This window comes from Chiloscyllium punctatum, chromosome 7, assembly GCF_047496795.1.
Source record: "Chiloscyllium punctatum isolate Juve2018m chromosome 7, sChiPun1.3, whole genome shotgun sequence".
Taxonomy (NCBI): Eukaryota; Metazoa; Chordata; class Chondrichthyes; order Orectolobiformes; family Hemiscylliidae; genus Chiloscyllium; species Chiloscyllium punctatum.
Genome location: NC_092745.1, coordinates 112,498,354 through 112,519,046, shown reverse-complemented (window position 1 = coordinate 112,519,046; position 20,693 = coordinate 112,498,354). Strand labels below are relative to the sequence as shown.

Genomic DNA, 20,693 nt, shown 5'->3' with positions numbered 1-20,693 from the left:
TCCAGCATTCCCTATACCTACCAGTTCTAATAGGAACATACTGTCTCTGGACTCTCATTATCTCATTTCTGACGGATTCACATTTTCTGGTCATCCCTTTACCTGCGAACATCTGGACCCAATCAACTGTTGAAAGTTCTTGCCTAATACTGTCAAAATTGGTGTTAACTTTTAGATCTGGTCTGTCCTTTTCCACCTCTATTTTAAAACTTATAGAATTATGGTCACTGTGCTCCTCCACTGACACCTCAGTCACCTCTCTGTTTTATTTCCCAATAGTGAAGTCAAGTTTTGCATCTTCTCTCGTAGGTGCATCCACATTCTGCATCAGAAAGTGTTCTTGTACACACTTAACAAATTCTTCTCCATCCAAGCCCATAACACTATGGCAGTCCCAGTCTACATTTGGAAAGTTAATCATCAGATCATGCCATACAGAAAGAGGCCTTTTGGCCCACTGAGTCAAAATAATGCTAAATCTACACTAGTCCTATTTTCCAGCAGTAGGCCCAGAGACTTGAATGTTATGACATTTCAAATGCACATTCAAGTAATTTTTTTAAAAGTTCTAAATCCCAGCTCATTCTGACACTGTTACAAGTTCTCTCAAGACCAATGTTACTTGCAATGAGTATTTATTGAACAGGCCCTAAAATGGATATCTGCATTGAATGTACCTCATATTAAACTTCACATGACTACAGAAAGCTGGTGTCACCTGAGTATAGAGTCATAGAGTCACAGAGATGTACAACACAGAAAAAGACCCTTTGGTCCAACCCGTCCATGCAATCAAATATCCCAACCCAATCTAATCCCACCTGCCAGCACCTTGCCCAAATCCCTCCAAACCCTTCCTATTCATATACCCTTCCAGATGCCTTTTAAATGTTGCAATTGTACTCGCCTTCACCACTTCCTCTGGCAGCTCATTCCATACACTTACCACCCTCTGAGTGAAAAAGTTGCACCTTAGGTCTCTTTTATATCTTTCCCCTCTCATCTTAAACCTATGCCCTCTAGTTCTGGACTCCCCCCAACCCCAGGGAAAAGAGTTTATCTATTTATCCTATACATGCCGCTCATGATTTTATAAACCTCTACAAGGTCACCCTTCAGCTTCTGATGCTCCAGGGAAAACAGCTCTAGCCTATTCAACCTCTCCCTGTAGCTCCAGTCCTCCAACCCTGGCAACATCCTTGTCAATCTTTTCTGAACCCTTTCAAGTTTCACAACACCTCTCTGATAGGAAGACCAGAATTGCACTCAATATTCCAACAGTGGCCTAACCAATGTCCGGTACAGTCGCAACATGACCTCCCAACCTCTACACTCAATACTCTGACCACTAAAGGACAGAATACCAAACGCCTTCTTCACTATCCTATCTACCTGTAACTCCACTCTCAAGGAGCCAGGAACCTATAGTGTTGCATTTCTATCTCAAACACTCTCACAACTTGTGAAAGTATAAGGCTAACCCTTTAACAGCTGTAGAAATTCTGACTTACCCAGTGTAACACATCATGGGTGAAAATAATTAATTATAGTTTAAAAATGTCACCGACTGTTTGATACATTTTACACTAGTACATTAGTTTCCCATCTGTTGGATTTGTAAATTGTCCTGTTGAGCGTAGGTGGATGGTATTGGGTACAGCCTAAACTCCAAGAGCATTCATAATTACTACAAATTAAATGAACACTACCTAAAATAGAATATATACAGTTCAAAGGGCAAACATCAGATTTAGATGTGAGATCTGTGCCCCTCACTGTCATTCTCCCATTGATAAGAGTATAAAAAATTGGCCACAACATTGAAAAATGCCTGGTTTTTTTTCCCTTTGAAATCCTGTTGCCTGTGGCATTATTACATCCATCTTAGAGTTCATTTACAGTGCAGCTAGAGATTCAATTTCACATCAATCGCTGGAGGGGGGTCTCAGTTGGAGCCTTAAGATAGTCCTGTTTTCCTGGGCGTGAATGTCCCATTACACGGGAAACATGTTACTGCAGCGTTTCTATTTGTTTCAATGTAACAGCATTCTGAAAGGTTTGTTACAATCTTGCTGCCTTTTCCCACAAATAAACTTCTCTTGTTGGTGAAGGAGTATTCCAGGCTTTGTGTTTTGTTTTGTACGTTTTATGAAATTTAGGTTCGAGTTCCCCTAATGGACAATACTTGCTCTCTCCCCCCCGGCCAGTCCCACAGTATAAACAGCGGCTGCAGCTGCCCTACCCCGCCCCGCCGCCTGTCAGTGCCTGGAGCCCGGCCAGCGGAAGGACGCTGAAGCCGCCACCCCCCGGAACTCGCTCCACGCTCCATGGCCGCACAGGAGGAAGTGGCTGCTCTGGGAGCCATTTATAGCGAAGATTTCCAGCTGCTGTCTGAATCAGGTGAAGATTTGCAGCTCTCCGGGATCTGGGGGTTCAGTTGCTGCAGCTCAGATGTAATATCTCAGAGCCTGCACCTCCTGATCCCTCAGTGAGATTCCTGCAGCTCAGACACTTAGACCCTGGATCTCCCGATCCCTCAGTGAGATTCCTGCAGCTCAGACACTTAGACCCTGGATCTCCTGATCCCTCAGTGAGATTCTTGCAGCTCAGACACTCAGACCCTGGATCTCCTGATCCCTCAGTGAGATTTCTGCAGCTCAGGCACTTAGACCCTGGATCTCCTGATCCCTTAGTGAGATTCCTGCAGCTCAGACACTTAGACCCTGGATCTCCCGATCCCTCAGTGAGATTCCTGCAGCTCAGACACTTAGACCCTGGATCTCCTGATCCCTCAGTGAGATTCCTGCAGCTCAGACACTGAGACCCTGGATCTCCTGATCCCTCAGTGAGATTTCTGCAGCTCAGGCACTTAGACCCTGGATCTCCTGATCCCTTAGTGAGATTCCTGCAGCTCAGACAGATAGACCCTAGATCATCTGCCCCCCCCTTTTAAATCTTTCTGCTCTCATCTTACAAATAGGCCCTCTAGTTTCGAATTCATCCTGCCCCCCCCACCCACCACCTGAGGGAAAAGACCTTTACTATTGACCTAGAGAGATTTGATGGGGATCAAAACAATGGCTGTAGTCTTATTAACAATTAATTGATGAAAATTTCATTTTATCTCGAACTGAATGTTGAACATGAAGTGTGACAGTGAACAGGCCAACGGAGATATGGTTTGATAATATTCATGTTGAACTTGATGTTGTTACTGAATGTGTACAAGAAATGAAAGGTGATTCAGGCCGGCAGTAAACTGTAGCCCATGTACATTTGGTTATATAACTTAAAGGACATCAATCCACAACAAGTCTGGGAGAGGAGGGTGGTGGTGGAGGGTTGCTCTTCAGATTGGAGGCTGGTGACCAGCGGTGTGCCACTGGCTCAGTGCTGGGTCCAATGCTTTTTGTCGTTCATATAAGATGTGAACATAAGAGGTATAGTTAGTAAGTTTGCAGATGACACTAAAATTGGAGGTGTAGTGTACACTAATGAAGGTTACCTCAGAGTACAATGGGATCTTGATCAGGTGGGCCAATGGGTTGAAGAGTGGCAGATGGAGTTTAATTTAGATAAATGTGAGTTGCTGCATTTTGGAAAGGCAAATCAGGATATGACCTTTACACTTAATGGTAAGGTCCTGGGGAGTGTTGCTGAACAAAGAGACCTTGGAGTGCAGGTTTATAGTTCCTTAAAAGTGGAGTCACAGATAGATAAGATAATGAAGAAGGCATTTGATAAGCTTATTTTTATTGGTCAGTGCATTGAGTACTGGAGTTGGTTATGTTGTGGCTGTACAGATCATTGGTTTGGTGTTTTTGGAGTATTGCCTGTAATTCTGGTCTCCCTCCTATAGGAAGGGTGTCGTGAAACTTGAAAGGTGGTCTCTGGCTACTGAACTTCTGGTTAGTTACTTTAACGAAACCATTCATTATTTCAAATACTTTGGGGTGGCACAGTGGCTCAATGATTAGCACCGCTGCCTCACGGTGCCAGGGACCCGGGTTTGATTCCAGCCTCGGGCAATTGTCTGTGTGGAGTTTGCACATTCTCTCTGTGTCTGCGTGAGTTTCCTCCGGGTGTTCTGATTTCCTCCCACAATCCACAGAAGTGCAGGTTATGTGAATTGGCAATGCTAAGTTGCCCATAGTGTTCAGGAATATGTAGGTTAGGTGTGTTAGTCCAGGGTAAATGGAGGGGAATGGGTCTGGGTGGTTGATATTTTGAGGGTCAGTGTGGACCTGTTGGGCCAAAGGGCCTGTTTCCACACAGTAAGGGATTCTATGATTCTCAGTGAGATTCCTGCTCAGACACACAGACCTGAGATCAGCTGATCTCTCAGTGAAATTCTTGCAGCTCAGAAACAGACCCCAGATCATCTGATGACTTAGTGGTATTCCTTCAGCTCAGACACATGGTTTCAGGATCTCCTGACCCTTCAGTGAGATTCCTGCAGCTCAGACACAGACACTGGATCTCCTGATCTCTCAGTGAGATTCCTGCTACTCAGACATGGAAATCCTGGAGCTCCTGCTCCCCCAGTGAAACTCCTGTATTTCCTACAGCTCAGACATGGAATTATCGAATTGTTGTAAAATACAGATGGCCATTCAGCCTGCCATGTTGGTACTGATTTTCTGCAAGGGTGACTCAGTTAGTTACACACCTTTGTCCTTGCATTGAAGTGGTTAACAAATGTAGTGAATATGATATGGTGCAAAAACCCTTTTTGTATAAGTGGTTCAGGTCTGGAATGTATTGCCTGGTAATGTGGTGGAGGCAGTCGACTGAACATTTGAGGGTGTTGGATGGTTATTTGCTTGAAACAATTTGTAAAGAATTGGGGAAAAGGCAGAGAGAAATATGGTACTAAGTGATAATCCTCATTGGAGAGTCTGTGTGGGCACCATGGCAAGTTCTAAGGAAGGGGCACCACACTCAAAACATTAACTCTGATTTCTCTCCTCAGATGCTGCCAGACCTGCTGAGCTTTTCCAGCAATTTCTGTTTTTGTTTCTGATTTTCAGCATCTGCAATTCTTTTGGTTATTTTTTACAATGGGAAGCGTGGCCCCCTCCTACATCGTAACAAGTCTGTGATTCTGAGAGTTACCCAATTTTCTTTCCCAAGCCACAACTGAATCTGCTTCCGGGACTCAGCATCTTCCAGATCATAACCGCTCATGGAAATATGTTTTTTTTCCAAAGGTTACCATTGCTTCTTTTGCTATAAATAAATAAAAGCAAAATTCTGGAAATGGTCATCAATTTTCTTCAGAATTGTGAACATTATCTGCAGGATTGTTGAGCAATTGCAAATCCATCTGTTGGATTCCTCATCCAAAAAATAAGCAGGAATGAACTTGCGTTTATGTATCACTTTCCACCACCTCAGATCACCCATCTCTGGTGCTGGTGTTGCTTTAGCCCTCCATCACCTGCACAGTTAATTTGGTGTCAGTGTTTCTAGATTAGTGCCATGGGAGATCAATGGCATCACCAATTTCAGAGTATTAATCAAATCTTTGTGCCTTCTGGCTGGAATGATAACTTTCAAATGCAGTTAGTATGAGTCATGGCTCAGTGATAGCACTCTCATCTTTGATTAAGTAAGATTTGAGGTCAACGCACAGACCTCAGGCCGGAGCAGTGTTGAAAATGGCACTTCATTGCAATACTGTGGGAAGTGCTATATTATTGTAGGTGCTGGCTTTTGAATAAAAGATGTGAAATTGCTCTCTTGGATGGGTCCCATGACACTGTTTGAAGTTTTTTAGGAATCTTAGCACCCAGGTATCCTTCAGCCAGCTTGGCTAGAGGCAGACAATGAGGTAGTATAAGGCAAATTTTGTTCTTGGAATCTTATTGTGCATGCCCAAACGGCATTTCCTTGCAATACTATTGTGACTAAAACTGAATGCACTTCCTTGACAATGAAACACTTTTGTGATCCATCTGAAGGTAATGAAAAATGTTTTAAAAAGGCATGTTGGTAGCTGTTAGTAGTTATTTTGAGGATGGCATAGTGGCTCAGTGTTAGCACTGTTGCCTCACAGTGCCAGGGAGCCTGGTTCAATCTCAGCCTCGGGTGACTATGTGGGGTTTGCACATTATCCACGCGTGGATCTCCTCTGGTGCTCTGGTTTCCTCCCACAGTCCAAAAATGTGCAGGTTAGGTGGATTGGCCATGCTAAATTACTCGTAGTGTGTGTGTGAGGATGTGAAGGCTAGGTAGATTAGCTATGTGAAATGCAGAGTTATGGGAATGTGGTGGGTCAGGGTGGGATGCTTTTCAGAGGGTCAGTGTCATTCAGTGGGTTGAATGGTCTGCTTCCAAACTCTATGGATTCTAGAATTAGTACATATTTCAAGTTGGTGATATTAACAGATCTTTGTATTCTAATTTAGAATTTAAACGCATCAGTGAAACATCAATATTGGGACAACCTAGTTAATCAGTGATATATTTGCAAATACGACAGGTTGCCTGGTCTTTTAGGTTTGAATTATCGAGGGTTTATGGCTCCACATTTTCTTTGAGCTGTAGGTTGACTATCTTTGATCATTGGGTCTGTATTTGTGCAGTTGAGCATGTTTATGACAGTGGGTTAAAGATATGTGTTTCTGTCTGGGTTTAGGATGTGCTGAAAAAGTTGTAAACTTTTAAAAAGTTACATTTATTTTGGCCTTGTTTTTTGTTGGAATCCTAAGATAGGCTGTTGTGATTGCTTGCGTGATTAATTATTACAAAAACTCCGTTAGCAATCCATCAGCAAGTGCTGTGGAGGAAGTAGCTGACCTGAGACAGATTTTGCAAAGCAACTTAATGTTTATTATACTGAGGATTCAGTGCTGACTTTAATTCACTAAACTATGATGCGTTTGTGGAAAAGTTACAATCTCAATGCTAAATCTGCAATGTTGAATTTATTTGATGTGTTACAGAATCCGAGGGGATTACTTTCCAAATCCATACCATCTGTGAACACCATGCAAAGAAAATCCAGTTAAAAGTCACTTTTCATTTATCCCCTGAGTATCCTGTGTGCCTTCCAGACATCTCCATCTGCTCAGATCAGCTTAACCGCAAGCAGTGTTGTGATTTGAAGCGGAGTTTGATGCAATATGCAGACTCTCTTCTTGGCCAGCCTATGGTTTATGAGTTGATGACGTGGCTCCAGCAGAACTTTAAGGATGATGCTGACCATGTCTTAGGGGACCAGACCAGTGAAGGTGACAGTTCACAGCAGCTTTGCAGTGCAGATGGTGGCGTGTGGATGGCACTTTTGCACTTAGATCACATGAGAGCCAAAGCAAAGTACATAAAGAGCATAGAGAAGTGGACTTCTGACCTCAGACTCACTGGAAGACTGATGTTCCTGGGAAAGCTCATATTAATTCTTCTGCAGGGAGAGAGGAAAGATATCAAGGTAATTATCTTGCTTCTCAGAGTTGTGATTTTATTAATCTATCGGGCCTTTTCCATTTCAATAAGTTACGTATTGTGTCTTTAAAAAATGTTCTTTTCCTGTTAATCTTCTATCTCTGGCTCTCCCGAAGTTCTTGGCTCCTTGCTGCAGTGTAGTTTTAGTTTGCATGCTTTGGTAAGAGCCATAAGAGGCCATTATTCAACAGCAAGATGTAAGACCAGTGATAGGGGACCAGAAATATGTCATTCAGCCCATCGGGTCTGCTGAGCTGTTCAGTGAGATCATGCTTGATCTAATAATCCTTAACTCCACTTGCATAAATTCACAACCCTCAGCGAGATGAAATTTGTTTTCCTCTCTGTCTTAAATGGGAGACCTCTTACTCTGAAATTATGCGTTCTGGCCCTAGACTCTCTCACAAGGGGAAACAGCCTGTCCACATCTACCCTTCAAGCCTTCTAGAATGTTGCTTGCTTCAATAAGGTTGCCTGTCTTTCCCTTTCTCAGTGAGTACAGACCCAACTTACTCCACCTCTTATCATCAGAAAATCCCTTCATACCTGGGATCAATCTTGTGAGCTTTTCTGGATTGCCTCAAATAAGTCTTTCCTTTGATAATGGGACCAAAACTTAGTGTTCTAGGTGTTGGCTGATTCATGTCTTATATAACTTTACAAGGCTTCTCTGCTTTTACACATCACCCTCTTTGAACTAAGGGCCAACATTCCAATTGCTTTCTCTATTATATGCTAAACTTGAACGTTAGCTTTTTGATATCATGCGCGAGGACCCCAAAATGCCTCTGTTGGATAGCTATCTGCAATCTTCCTTTATTTACATAATGTTTAACTCCTCTATTCATCCTAAAATGTGCACACTTTTCTACATTAGATTTTAGCCTGTCAATTTTTTTTCTACTCACTTAATGTATTTCTATCTGACTACAAACTGTGTCTCCTCACTACTTGCTTCTCCATCTATTGTGGTATCATCTGCAAACTTGGCTATGGTACATTCACTTCCATCACCTACGTCAGGCATATAAGTGGTAAATAATTGTAACCTGGGGAGTTATCCCTATGACACTTCACTAGTTACAGGTTGCCATCCTGAAAGCGCCCCTATTATCCCAAGTCTTTGTCTTTTATTAGTTAGGAAAATGCTCCCAACTGTTCCTACCTTGTTAAGTAGTGTTATGTGTGATAACTTATCAAAAGTATTTTGGAAATCCAAATAAGTTTGTTTAAATCTCCCTACTGTGGCTGAGTTGACTACATTGGCAGGTAGGGCATTCCAAGCCCTACTAAATGCTTTGGTAGAATATCGTTTATAGTAGTCACTAATATTTTCCTATGACAGACGCTAAGCTAATTGACCTAGAGCCACTTGTTTCTCATCTCTCTCTTTTTGAATAGCAGTGTTACATTTGCAGTTTCCAATCTTCTGCGATTTTCCAGAATCTAACAAGTTTCGGAAAATCATTGCCGTTGTACCCACCATCTCTGCAGCTAGTTCCTTTGATCTCCTGGGATTAGGCCCAGGGAACCAATGTTCCTTCTGCACTGCATGACTGCGCTTACAGCTGCTCCAAGGTTCCATGCATAACAATCAGCCTTCGACATCCCGATCTTGGTTCTGGAATTTGCTGCTGTGCACGGACCTTGGAGGCCCACATAGCCGGAAAGAAAACTATTGGCTTTAGCCTTATTTGTTTCCCTAGTTTTATTTTCCGTGTAGTGTTAGTTATTGTATTTATTTCCAGCCTGGCTTTTTCTCCTTGATTATTTAGCCTTTTGGAATGCTCTAAGTGTCTAACACGATGACTGATGCACAATATTTATTCATCTGCCCTGCTATTTCTTGATTCCCCATTCTTATTTCCCCAGCCACACTCTCTAAGAGGCCTATGTTCACTTTGCCTCTCTGTTCCCTTTGTATTTTAAAAACATCTATTATTCATTTTGTATTACTTGCTAGTTTACCCTCCTAGTTTATTTTATCCCACTTTATTATTTTTATGATGATCTGTTGTTGGTTTTTATAATTTTCTCAATCCTCAGTGTTGCCACTACTCTTTGTTACATTGTATGCTTTTTCTTTCAATTTAATACTATCCGCAACTTTCTTGGTTAATCATGGTTGTTTATTCCCTTGCTCGAATTCTTTCTCACTAGGATGTAGTGAGAAATGGATGAATCGCAAATATATTGCAATAGATGAACTGTTTTCTTAAATACAACCATTCTTTGTCAACTGTCTTTGCTGCTAAACTCCGTTCCCAGTCCATTCCAGCCAAGATTGCCGTCATTCTTTTGAGATTACCCTTATTCAAGTTTAGCACAATTGTTTTTGACTCCAGTTTCTCACTCTCAAACTGAATGCACAAATCTATCTTATTATAATCATTGTTTTCTTGCGCATCTTTTACTCTGAGATTATTTATTAAGCCTGCTTTATTATATGTCAGTAGATCCAAAATAGCATAATCCCTGATTATTCAAAATATATTGTTTGATAAGGTTTTCCTGAATACTCTTCCTTGTGGTTACCTTTGCCAATTTGATTTTCCCAATCTATATGAAGATTAAAGTCATACATGATTAATGAGTTTTTTTAATAATACATGGCCTCATTAGCTCCGATTTATTCTCTGTCCCACATTTAGCTACTGTTAGGGGGCCTATAGATCAGTGTTCCCTCTAATTTTCTTACTGACCGCAGGGACCTCTGAGCCACATGCATGGCAGTGACTTCCGGAAGTAGTCTCTAATTCCTGTGTGCAGAATATTAGAGCAACACAGCTTAGAGGGAACATTGCTAGAGACTGCTCCCACTAGTGCCTCTCGCGCTTGTTATTTCTTTCCATCCACCCATAAGGATTCCATGACTTTCAATCCAGATCATCTCTTGCTGTTATACTAATTCCATACTGTACTAACTAAGCCACCCGACTACCCTTTTCTTCCTGTCTGCCATTTCAAGAATTCACAGACCCCTAAATATTCAGTTCCCAGATTTGATTGCCTTGTAAAAAAGTCTCAGTAATGATCATACCTGTTAACTTTTAGTTCTGCCATTTACTCATTTATTTTGTCCTGAATACTACATAAGTAAAGAACATTTAATACAGTCCTTTCACTAATTTTTTTTCCTACTTTGATCCTATTTATAAATAGAGCACCATTTATATTTGTGCACTCTGTCCCTTATAGTTACCGAAACAAATGTCCTCCTTTGCTGCCAAAATCTTTTGCTCTGTCAGCCTACAAATCCCCTCTTCAGGACTCTCACTTCCATCTTGGTTTAGTTTAAAGCTCTCTATACAGCCCTTGTTATTTGATTCACCAGGACTCTGGTCCCATTACAATATAAGTGAAGCCCATGATGCCAAAATATTTCCCTTCTATCCAGTACTGGTGCCAGTGCCCCATGAATTGAAATCATCTCCTCCCACATCAATTTTTGAGCCATGCACTAAATTTCTTGACGTTATTTACCACATTTCAGTTTGCCTGTGGCGCAGGTAGTTATCCTGAGATCATTACTTTGGAGACTGTCCTGTTTAGTTTGGCTCCTAACTGTTCAAAGTCTTTCAGAACTACCTACTAGTCTTCTTAATGTCATTGGTATCAATGGGGATGATGACAACTGGATTGCTCCCTTGCCTCTCCAAGTTCCTTTCCAACCCTGAGGCGATGCCCTTAACTGTGCCTCTGGGCAGGCAACACAACTTAGTAAAAACAATGACTGCAGATGCTGGAAACCAGGATTAGTGGTGCTGGAAGAGCACAGCAGTTCAGGCAGAATCCGAGGAGCAGTAAAATCAACATTTCGGGCAAAAGCCCTTCATCAGGAATAAAGGCAGAGAGCCTGAAGGGTGGAGAGATAAGCTAGAGGAGGGTGGGGGTTAGGAGAAAGTAGCATAGAGTACAATAGGTGAGTGGGGGAGGGGATGAAGGTGATAGGTCAAGGAGGAGGGTGGAGTGGATAGGTGGAAAAGAAGATAGGCAGGTAAGACAAGTCATGGGGACAGTGCTGAGCTGGAAATTTGGAACTAGGGTGAGGTGGGGAAAGGGGAAATGAGGAAACTGTTGAAGTCCACATTGATGCCCTGGGGTTGAAGTGTTCCAAGGAGGAAGATGAGGCGTTCTTCCTCCTGGCGTCTGGTGGTGAGGGAGCGGCGGTGAAGGAGGCCCAGGACCTCCATGTCCTCGGCAGAGTGGGAGGGGGAGTTGAAATGTTGGGCCACAGGGCGGTGTGGTTGATTGGTGCGGGTGTCCCAGAGATGTTCCTTAAAGCGCTTTGCTAGGAGGCGTCCAGTCTCCCCAATGTAGAGGAGACCGCATTGGGAGCAACGGATACAATAAACGATATTAGTGGATGTGCTGGTAAAACTTTGGATGTGGAAGGCTCCTTTAGGGCCTTGGATGGAGGTGAGGGAGGAGGTGAGGGTGCAGGTTTTGCAATTCCTGCGGTGGCAGGGGAAGGTGCCAGGATGGGAGGGTAGATTGTAGGGGGACGTGGACCTGACCAGGTAGTCACGGAGGGAATGGTCTTTGCGGAAGGCGGAAAGGAGTGGGGAGGGAAATATATCCCTGGTGGTGGGGTCTGTTTGGAGGTGGCGGAAATGTCGGCGGATGATTTGGTCTGTGCGAAGGTTGGTAGGGTGGAAGGTGAGCACCAGGGGCGTTCTGTCCTTGTTACGGTTGGAGGGGTAGGGTCTGAGGGCGGAGGTGCGGGATGTGGACAAGATGCGTTGGAGGGCATCTTTAACCACGTGGGGAAGGGAAATTGCGGTCTCTAAAGAAGGAGGCCATCTGGTGTGTTCTGTGGTGGAACTGGTCCTCCTGGGAGCAGATACAGCGGAGGCGGAGGAATTGGGAATACGGGATGGCATTTTTGCAAGAGGTAGGGTGGGAAGAGGTGGCAACACAACTTCCATAACCAGCTTTTACGACGACTGTAAATGGCATCTATCTCCCTAAATACACTGTCCCCTACAACTACAAATTCCCAGTTACCTCCCCCCATTGCTGAATGCCTTCCTGTACTAAAAGTGTGTGGTCAGTTTGCTCATCCACCTCACTCTCATTCACTCAGCTTGCAAGAACTTGGTCCCTGTTGGACATTTGTAGATGCTGAGACTCTTTGCAAGCTACCCCTCAATTCTACCTCGCTGCCTCACTGGCAGATCTTGACACTGATATCCAGCTCAAATGTTAAATACTTCAGCTGAGGGGTGTGACCACCTGCTGTAGTTACCTGTCCAGGACCCTTTCCCATTCCCTGGTATGCTGTCATGTGTGCAGCCCCGACTCCAGTTCCTCAGCTCGGATCCAACATTGGTTCAGTGCAAGCATGTGGAAGCTGAGTCCAAGTCTTGGCATCCCTTGCACAAGTTGACCAACAGGTACGGCAAACTTGATTTTAACCAGTCCTTTAAGAATCAGTACAAAAAACATCCCTCAAATCCTGTGATGTTTGCTGGATTAATCTGTACAATTATTATAGTTTGTAAATGTATTTACCTCAGCGTAAATATACTTATTGTTCAATCGAAGGGCCACACAAAATAAGACCATAAGACCATAAGACATAGGAGTGGAAGTAAGGCCATTTGGCCCATCGAGTCCACTCCGCCATTCAATCATGGCTGATGCGCATTTCAGCTCCACTTACCAGCGTTCTCCCCGTAGCCCTTAATTCCTCTAGACAACAAGAATCTATCAATCTCGGCCTTGAGGACATTTAGCGTCCCGGCTTCCACTGCACTCCGTGGCAATGAATTCCACAGGCCCACCACTCTCTGGCTGAAGAAATGTCTCCGCATTTCTGTTCTGAAATGACCCCCTCTAATGTCCACGGGTCCTAGTCTCCTCGTCTAACGGAAACAATTTCCTAGCATCCACCTTTTCCAAGCCATGTATTATTTTGTACGTCTCTATTAAGTCTCCCCTTAATCTTCTGAACTCCAACGAATACAATCCCAGTATCCTCAGCTGTTCCTCATATGCTAGACCTGTCATTCCAGGGATCATCCATGTGAATCTCCGCTGGACACGTTCCAGTGCCAGTATGTCCTTCCTGAGGTGTGGGGACCAAAACTGGACACAGTACTCCAAATGGGGCCTAACCAGAGCTTTATAAAGTCTTAGTAGTACATCTCTGCTTTTATATTCCAACCCTCTTGAGATAAGAGACAACATTGTATTCGCTTTCTTAATCACGGACTCAACCTGCATGTTTACCTTTAGAGAATCCTCGACTAGCACTGCCAGATCCCTTTGTGTTTTGGCTTTATTAATTTTCTCACCATTTAGAAAGTAGTCCATGCTTTTATTCTTTTTGCCAAAGTGCAAGACCTCGCACTTGCTCACGTTAAATTCCATCAGCCATTTCCTGGACCACTCTCCCAACCTGTCTAGATCCTTCTTTAGCCTCCCCACTTCCTCAGTACTACCTGCCTGTCCACCTAACTTGGTATCATCGGCAAACTTCGCTAGAATGCCCCCGGTTCCCTCATCCAAATCATTAATATATAATGCGAACAGCTGTGGCCCCAGCACCGAACCCTGCGGGACACCGCTCGTCACCGGCTGCCATTCTGAAAAAGAACCTTTTATCCCAACTCTCTGCCTTCTGTTAGACAGCCAATCCTCAATCCGTCCCAGCAGCTCACCTCGAACACCATGGGCCCTCACCTTGCTCAGCAGCCTCCCGTGTGGCACCTTATCAAAGGCCTTTTGAAAGTCTAGATAGACCACATCCACTGGGTTTCCCTGGTCTAACCTACTTGTTACCTCTTCAAAAAATTCCAACAGGTTTGTCAGGCATGTCCTCCCTTTACTAAATCCATGTTGACTTGTTCTAATCAGACTCTGCTCTTCCAAGAATTTAGAAACCTCATCCTTAATGATGGATTCTAGAATTTTACCAACAACCGAGGTTAAGCTGATTGGCCTATAATTTTCCATCTTTTGCCTTGATCCTTTCTTGAACAAGGGGGTTACAACAGCCATCTTCCAATCATCCGGGACCTTTCCTGACTCCAGTGACTCTTGAAAGATCTCAACCAATGCCTCTGCTATTTCCTCAGCCACGTCTCTCAGAACTCTAGGGTGTATCCCATCGGGGCCAGGAGATTTATCAATTTTAAGACTTTTTCACTTTTCTAGCACTATCTCTTTCGTAATGGCAACCATACTCAACTCAGCCCCGTGACACCCTTTAATTTTTGGGATATTACTCATGTCAATCCACTGTGAAAACTGACGCAAAGTACTTGTTAAGTTCTCCTGCTATTTCCTTATCTCCCATCACTAGGCTTCCTGCATCAGTTTGAAGTGGCCCAATGTCTACTTTTGCCTGTTGTTTGTTTCTTATGTACTGAAAGAAACTTTTACTATTATTTCTAATATTACTGGCTAGCCTACCTTCATATTTGATCCTCTCATTTCTTATTACACTCTTTGTTATCCTCTGTTTGCTTTTGTATCCTTCCCAATCTTCTGATTTCCCACTGTTCTTAGCCACTTTATAGGATCTCTCTTTTTCTTTAATACATTTCCTGACTTCCTTTGTCAGCCAAGGTTGTCTAATCCCTCCCCGGTTAATCTTTCTTTTCTTGGGAATGAACCTCTGTACAGTGTCCTCAATTATACCTACAAACTCCTGCCATTTTTGCTCTACTGTCTTCCCGGTTAGCCTCTGCTTCCAGTCTATTTTAGTCAGTTCCTCTCTCATGCCCTCATAATTACCTTTATTCAACTGTAACACCATTACATCCGATTTTGCCTTCTCCCTTTCAAACTCCAGACTGAACTCTACCATATTATGGTCGCTACTTCCTAAGGGTTCCCTTACTTTAAGATCTTTTATAGAGTCTGGTTCATTGCAAAGCACTAGGTCCAGAATAGCCTGCTCTCTTGTGGGCTCCAGTTCAACAGTTGATTCAGTTTCTCCTCAAATACCTCAATCTCTGCAAGTCTGGATTGTCAGTTGAGATTGAGAATGAGAAGGCTCTCTACCAGTATGTTTTATTTAAGGCAAAGTTGCATTATTATTTCAGTGATTTATGCTGTAATTAAAGTTTAACAGTGACGTATATGCCCCTGAATTACACTTCTATTACTTAGCATGTGTTTTTATATTATGTTGTGGATCTCCTGATTATCCCATTATTTGATTAATCGGCACATTCCTGGTCCCTTAGGTGCCAAATAATAAAAAGTTTATTGTACTTTGAGAAGATTCACTTGATATGATGAGAAGCATCCATCTTGGACTGCTTCTCTTCCTTTAGCTCAAAGGTGCCTGACATTAAGATCATAAGACCATAAGACACAGGAGTGGAAGTAAGGCCATTCGGCCCATCGAGGCCACTCCACCATTCAATCATGGCTGATGGGCATTACAACTTCACTTATCCACACTCTTCCCCGCTACCCTTAATTCCTTGCAAGATCAAGAATTTATCAATCTCTGCCTTGAAGACATTTAATGCTCCGGCCACCACTGCGCTCCATGTCAATGAATTCCACAGGCCCACCACTCCCTGGTTGAAGAAATGCCTCATATCATCTGTTCAAAGTTGACACCCTCTAATTCTAAGGCTGTGCCCACAGGTCCTAGTCTCCCTGCCTAATGGAAACAACTTCCCGGCGTCCACCATTTCTAAGCCATACATTATCTTGTAAGTTTCTATTAGATCTCCCCTCAACCGTCTAAACTCTAAATGAATACAATCCCAGGATTCTGAGCCGTTCATCGTATGTTAGGCCTACTATTCCCGGGATCATCCGAGTGAATTTCTGCTGGACATGCTCAGTGTCAGTATGTCCTTCCTGAGGTGTGGGGCCCAAATTTGGACACCGTATTCTAAATGGGGCCTAACTAGAGCGTTATAAAGTCCCAGAAGCACATCGCTGTTTTTATATTCCAACAGTCTTGAGATAAATGACAACATTACGTTTGCTTTCTTAATCACTGACTCAACCTGCAAGTTAACCTTTAGAGAATCCTGGATAAACACTCCCAGATCTCTTTGTACTTTGGCTTTAAGAATTTTCTCATCGCTTACAAAATAGCCCATGCCTATATTCTTTTTTCCAAAGTGCAAGACCTCGCATTTACTCATGTTGAATTTCGTCAGCCATTTCCTGGACCACTCTCCGAAACTGTCTAAGCTTTTCTGCAGCCTCTCCACCTAACTCTATATCATCGGCAAACTTCACCAGAATGCCCCCGGTCCCTTCATTCAGATTATTAATATATAAAGTGAACAGCTGCAGCCCCAACACTGAACCCTGTGGGACATCATTTGTCACCGGCTGCCATTCCAAAAAAAAGAACCTTTTATCCCAACTCTTTGCCTTCTGTCAGACAGCCAATCCTCAATCCATGCCAGTAGCTCACCTTGAACACCATGGGCTCTCACCTTACTCAGCAGCCTCCCGTGAGGCACATTATTAAAGGCCTTTTCAAAGTCTAGATAGATAACATCCACTGGGTTTCCCTGGTCTAACCTACTTGTTACCTCTTCAAAGAATTCTAACAGGTTTGTCAGGAACAACCTCGCCATACTAAATCCATGCTGACTTGTTCTAATCCAACTTTGCACTTCCAAGAATTTAGGAATCTTATCCTTAACGATGGTTTCTAGAATTTTACCTCCAACTTTGCACTTCCAAGAATTTTAGGCTAATCGGCCTGTAATTTTCCATCTTTTGTCTTGATCCTTTTTTGAACAAGGGGGTTACAACAGCGATTTTCTAATCATCTGGGACTTTCCCTGACTCCAGATAATTTTGAAAGATCACAGTCAGTGCCTCCACTATTTCCTCAGCCACCTCTCAGAACTCTAGGATGTAGCCCATCCGGGCCAGGAGATTTATCAATTTTTAAACCTTTTAGCTTTTCTAGCACTTTCTCTTTTGTAATGGCTACCATACTCAACTCTGCCCCCTGACTCACCTTAATTGTTGGGATATTACTCATGTCTTCCACTGTGAAGACTGACATTTAGTACTTATTAAGTTCTTCAGCTATTTCCTTATCTCCCGTCACTAGCCTTCCTACATCAGTTTGAAGTGGCCCAATGTCTATTTTTGCCTTTCGTTTGTTTCTTATGTATTGAAAGAAACTTTTACTATCATTTCTAATATTACTGGCTAGCTTGCCTTAATATTTGATCCTCTCCTTTCTTTCTCTCTTTGTTATCCTATTTGTTTTTGTAGTCTTGCCAATTTTCTGATTTCCCAGTGCTCTTGACCACTTTATTGGGTCTCTGTTTTTCTGTGTTGCATTTCCTGACTTCCTGTGTTAGCCATGGCTGTTTGCTTTTCACCCCCACCGCCAACACTGGATAATCTTTCTTTTCTTTGGGATGAACCTCTGTACTGTGTACTCAATTACACCCAGAAACTCCTGTCAGAAACTCTTCCCCACTAGGCTCTGCTTCCAGTCAATTTTTGTCAGTTTCTCTCTCATGCCCCTGTAATTACCTTTATTTAACTGTAACACCATTACATCCAATTTTACCTTCTCTCTTTTGAACTGCAGACTGAACTGTACCATATTATGATCGCTGCCTCCTAAGTTTTCCCTTACTTTCAGATCTTTTATAAACTCATTCCGTAGCACTAAGTCCAGAATAGCCTGCTCCTTTGTGGGCTCCATCACAAGCTGTTCCAAAAAGCCATCCTGTAAGCATTCCATGAATTCCCTTTCTTTGGATCCACCGGCAACATTATTTACCCAGTCCACCTGCATGTTGAAGACCCGCATGATCACCGTGACCTTGTCTTTCTGACATGCCCTATCTGTTTCCTGGTACATCTTGAGCCCCTGATCCTGACCACTGCTGGGAGGTCTGTACATAACTCCCATTATAGTTTGTTTGCCTTTGTGGTCCCTCAACTCCACCCACACAGACTCCACATCCTCTGACCCTTTGTCATTCAATGCCATAGATTTAATTTCATTCTTAACTAACAAGACAACCTCGCCCCCTCTGCCCACCTCCCTGTCTTTTCAATAAGTTATAAATCCTTGGATTTTTAACTGCCAGTCCTGAATCCCCTGCAGCCACGTCTCTGTGATGCCCACCACATCATAATCATTCATAATGATTTGTGCTGTTAATTCATCAACTTTGTTACAAATACCACAAGCATTCAGGTAGAGTGCCTTAATGCTAACTTTCTTATCATTATTAGAGATATTGGAAATGTTGTGGTTCTGTTTGCCGAGCTGGGAATTTGTCTTGCAAACGTTTCGTCCCCTGTCTAGGTGACATCCTCAGTGCTTGGGAGCCTCATGTGAAGTGCTTCTGTGCTGTTTCTTCCGGCATTTATAGTGGCCTGTCTCTGCCATGGCACTCATCCACAGACTCTATCAACAAACACATCGACCTGGACCCAATATACCGGCCACTACAGCGGACAGCTCGAACTGACAACCGGAAGCGGCAGAGACAGGCCACTATAAATGCCGGAAGAAACAGCACAGAAGCGCTTCACAGGAGGCTCCCAAGCACTGACGATGTCACCTAGATAGGGGACGAAACGTTTGCAAGACAAATTCCCAGCTCGGCGAACAGAACCACAACAACGAGCACCCAAGCTATAAATCATCTCCCAAACTTTGAAGATATTGGAAATCATAAGATGTCCTAAGTTATCCTTCCTTTTTGCTGCATTCCTAGTCTGCCTCTAGCTTAAACCCACCTGCTAACCTGCTGCTTATCTTTCCATTTATCTCCAAACTCCCTATTGCTTTCCCTCTCCCTCCCCCCCCCCCCCCCCCCGACTCAGAACTTTAAAGTCCTACTGACCACTCTATTTATCCTTTTCGTTAGAACACTGGTTCCAGATCAGTTCAGGTGGAGACCCGTCCCAACAGTACAGAGCCCTGTGGGTTCCAAAATTGATGCCAATGCCCCATGAAATGGAATCCGTCTTTCCCACACCGATCCCTTAGCCACGTGTTTACTTCCCAAACTTTCTTAGAACACACCTACTTAAATAGCAATCACTTGCCTTCCCGACAGCCTCCCTGCTCTGACCTCACTTCTGCCCAGTCCTTACCACTTCCTGCTGTAAAAAAAAACCCCTCTGCTGCTGACACCAGCTCGTGTGAAAAGATCAGGGATCAAATTGGAGACTTCTTTGCTTCTTAGATTAAGCTATGCACCCTGCTTAAAGTTGCTGAATTAAGGGAAAATTTACATGATCTATTTTTCCTTAAAGAATTCTCAATTCAGTGGTGATAGAGATGAGCATGCACGATAAAGATCACCTCAAGATTGTTAGATGTGGTTCCATCTGATTTGCTTTTCAATTAAAAATTATCTGGTGAAAGCCATGAGTTGGGACAATGTACCACAATCCAGCTGTTTCTAAAATTGAATTGCTCAAAAATCATCAGCTTTGTGCACTTAACTTGTGTGTCCTTTTGTTGTTAAAATGGAAAGGACTATCTAGTCCTCCAGAAAACCTCTAAGGTGGATGTGGACTCCAGTGGAAGGAAATGCAAAGAAAAGATGCTAAGTGTTCTGTGTGAAGTAAAGCTTCAAGCAGGGCAGCTCAGGTAAAGTTCATCAAATAGACATTGCATTACAGCATGTCAAAGTAGATTAATTGTTTCATTCTGAATATTGGATGAGAAGTACTGATTTTAATAAAAAAAAATTTCCCTTTCAGGCTTACAAGCTTTGCTGTGAAAGAGTTTACATCAGGGGCTGAGTTGCGTCAAGAATTTGAAGCGCTGGGCTTGTCAGGCTTGTATGACAAGTTTGTAAGATTTTCAAAGATTCCTGCAACCTGACTTGATGGATGAGTATAAAAGCACACAGCTGTGACTTTGTGAGGCAAACAGAATTTCAATAGGACTTAGTCTCACTGAATACAACCAATATTTAAGTGATGTTTGACAACCATTCGAACCCATGAAACATGGGCAGGTAAATCTTTGCAAGAAGTCTTCAAAAAAAAAATGTTGAATGCTTTTTTGTTTGAATTTGCTAATAAAATGATTGGGTTTAAATGTGTACTTTGTATGGCTATTTTGTATTGTACATTTGAATTGATATTCTGATATGTTTAGCTTTAAGATTGCAGTTTGGCCAATTATTAAACTGCTCCTCCACAGAAAAGGAAGTATGTTTGACAATTCTGGAAAATGTTTGATAGAAACGTGGGAGCAGGAGTACGCCATTCTGCCCATCGAGCTTGCTCCACCATTCAGCTACATTTGGCTTTGA

At 43.0% G+C, this 20,693-nt stretch overlaps 1 protein-coding gene across 1 annotated transcript; it reads left to right on the top strand.

Annotated features, from left to right (window-relative positions):
- The first annotated feature begins 2,254 nt into the window (after positions 1–2,254).
- On the top strand, positions 2,255–20,480 carry rwdd3 (RWD domain containing 3). Its single transcript, XM_072574605.1, has 4 exons — positions 2,255–2,400; positions 6,948–7,432; positions 19,905–20,020; positions 20,134–20,480. The coding sequence occupies exons 1-4, from the start codon at positions 2,328–2,330 to the stop codon at positions 20,255–20,257; spliced, it is 798 nt and encodes a 265-aa protein (XP_072430706.1). The 5' UTR covers positions 2,255–2,327; the 3' UTR covers positions 20,258–20,480.
- The last annotated feature ends 213 nt before the right edge of the window (positions 20,481–20,693 follow it).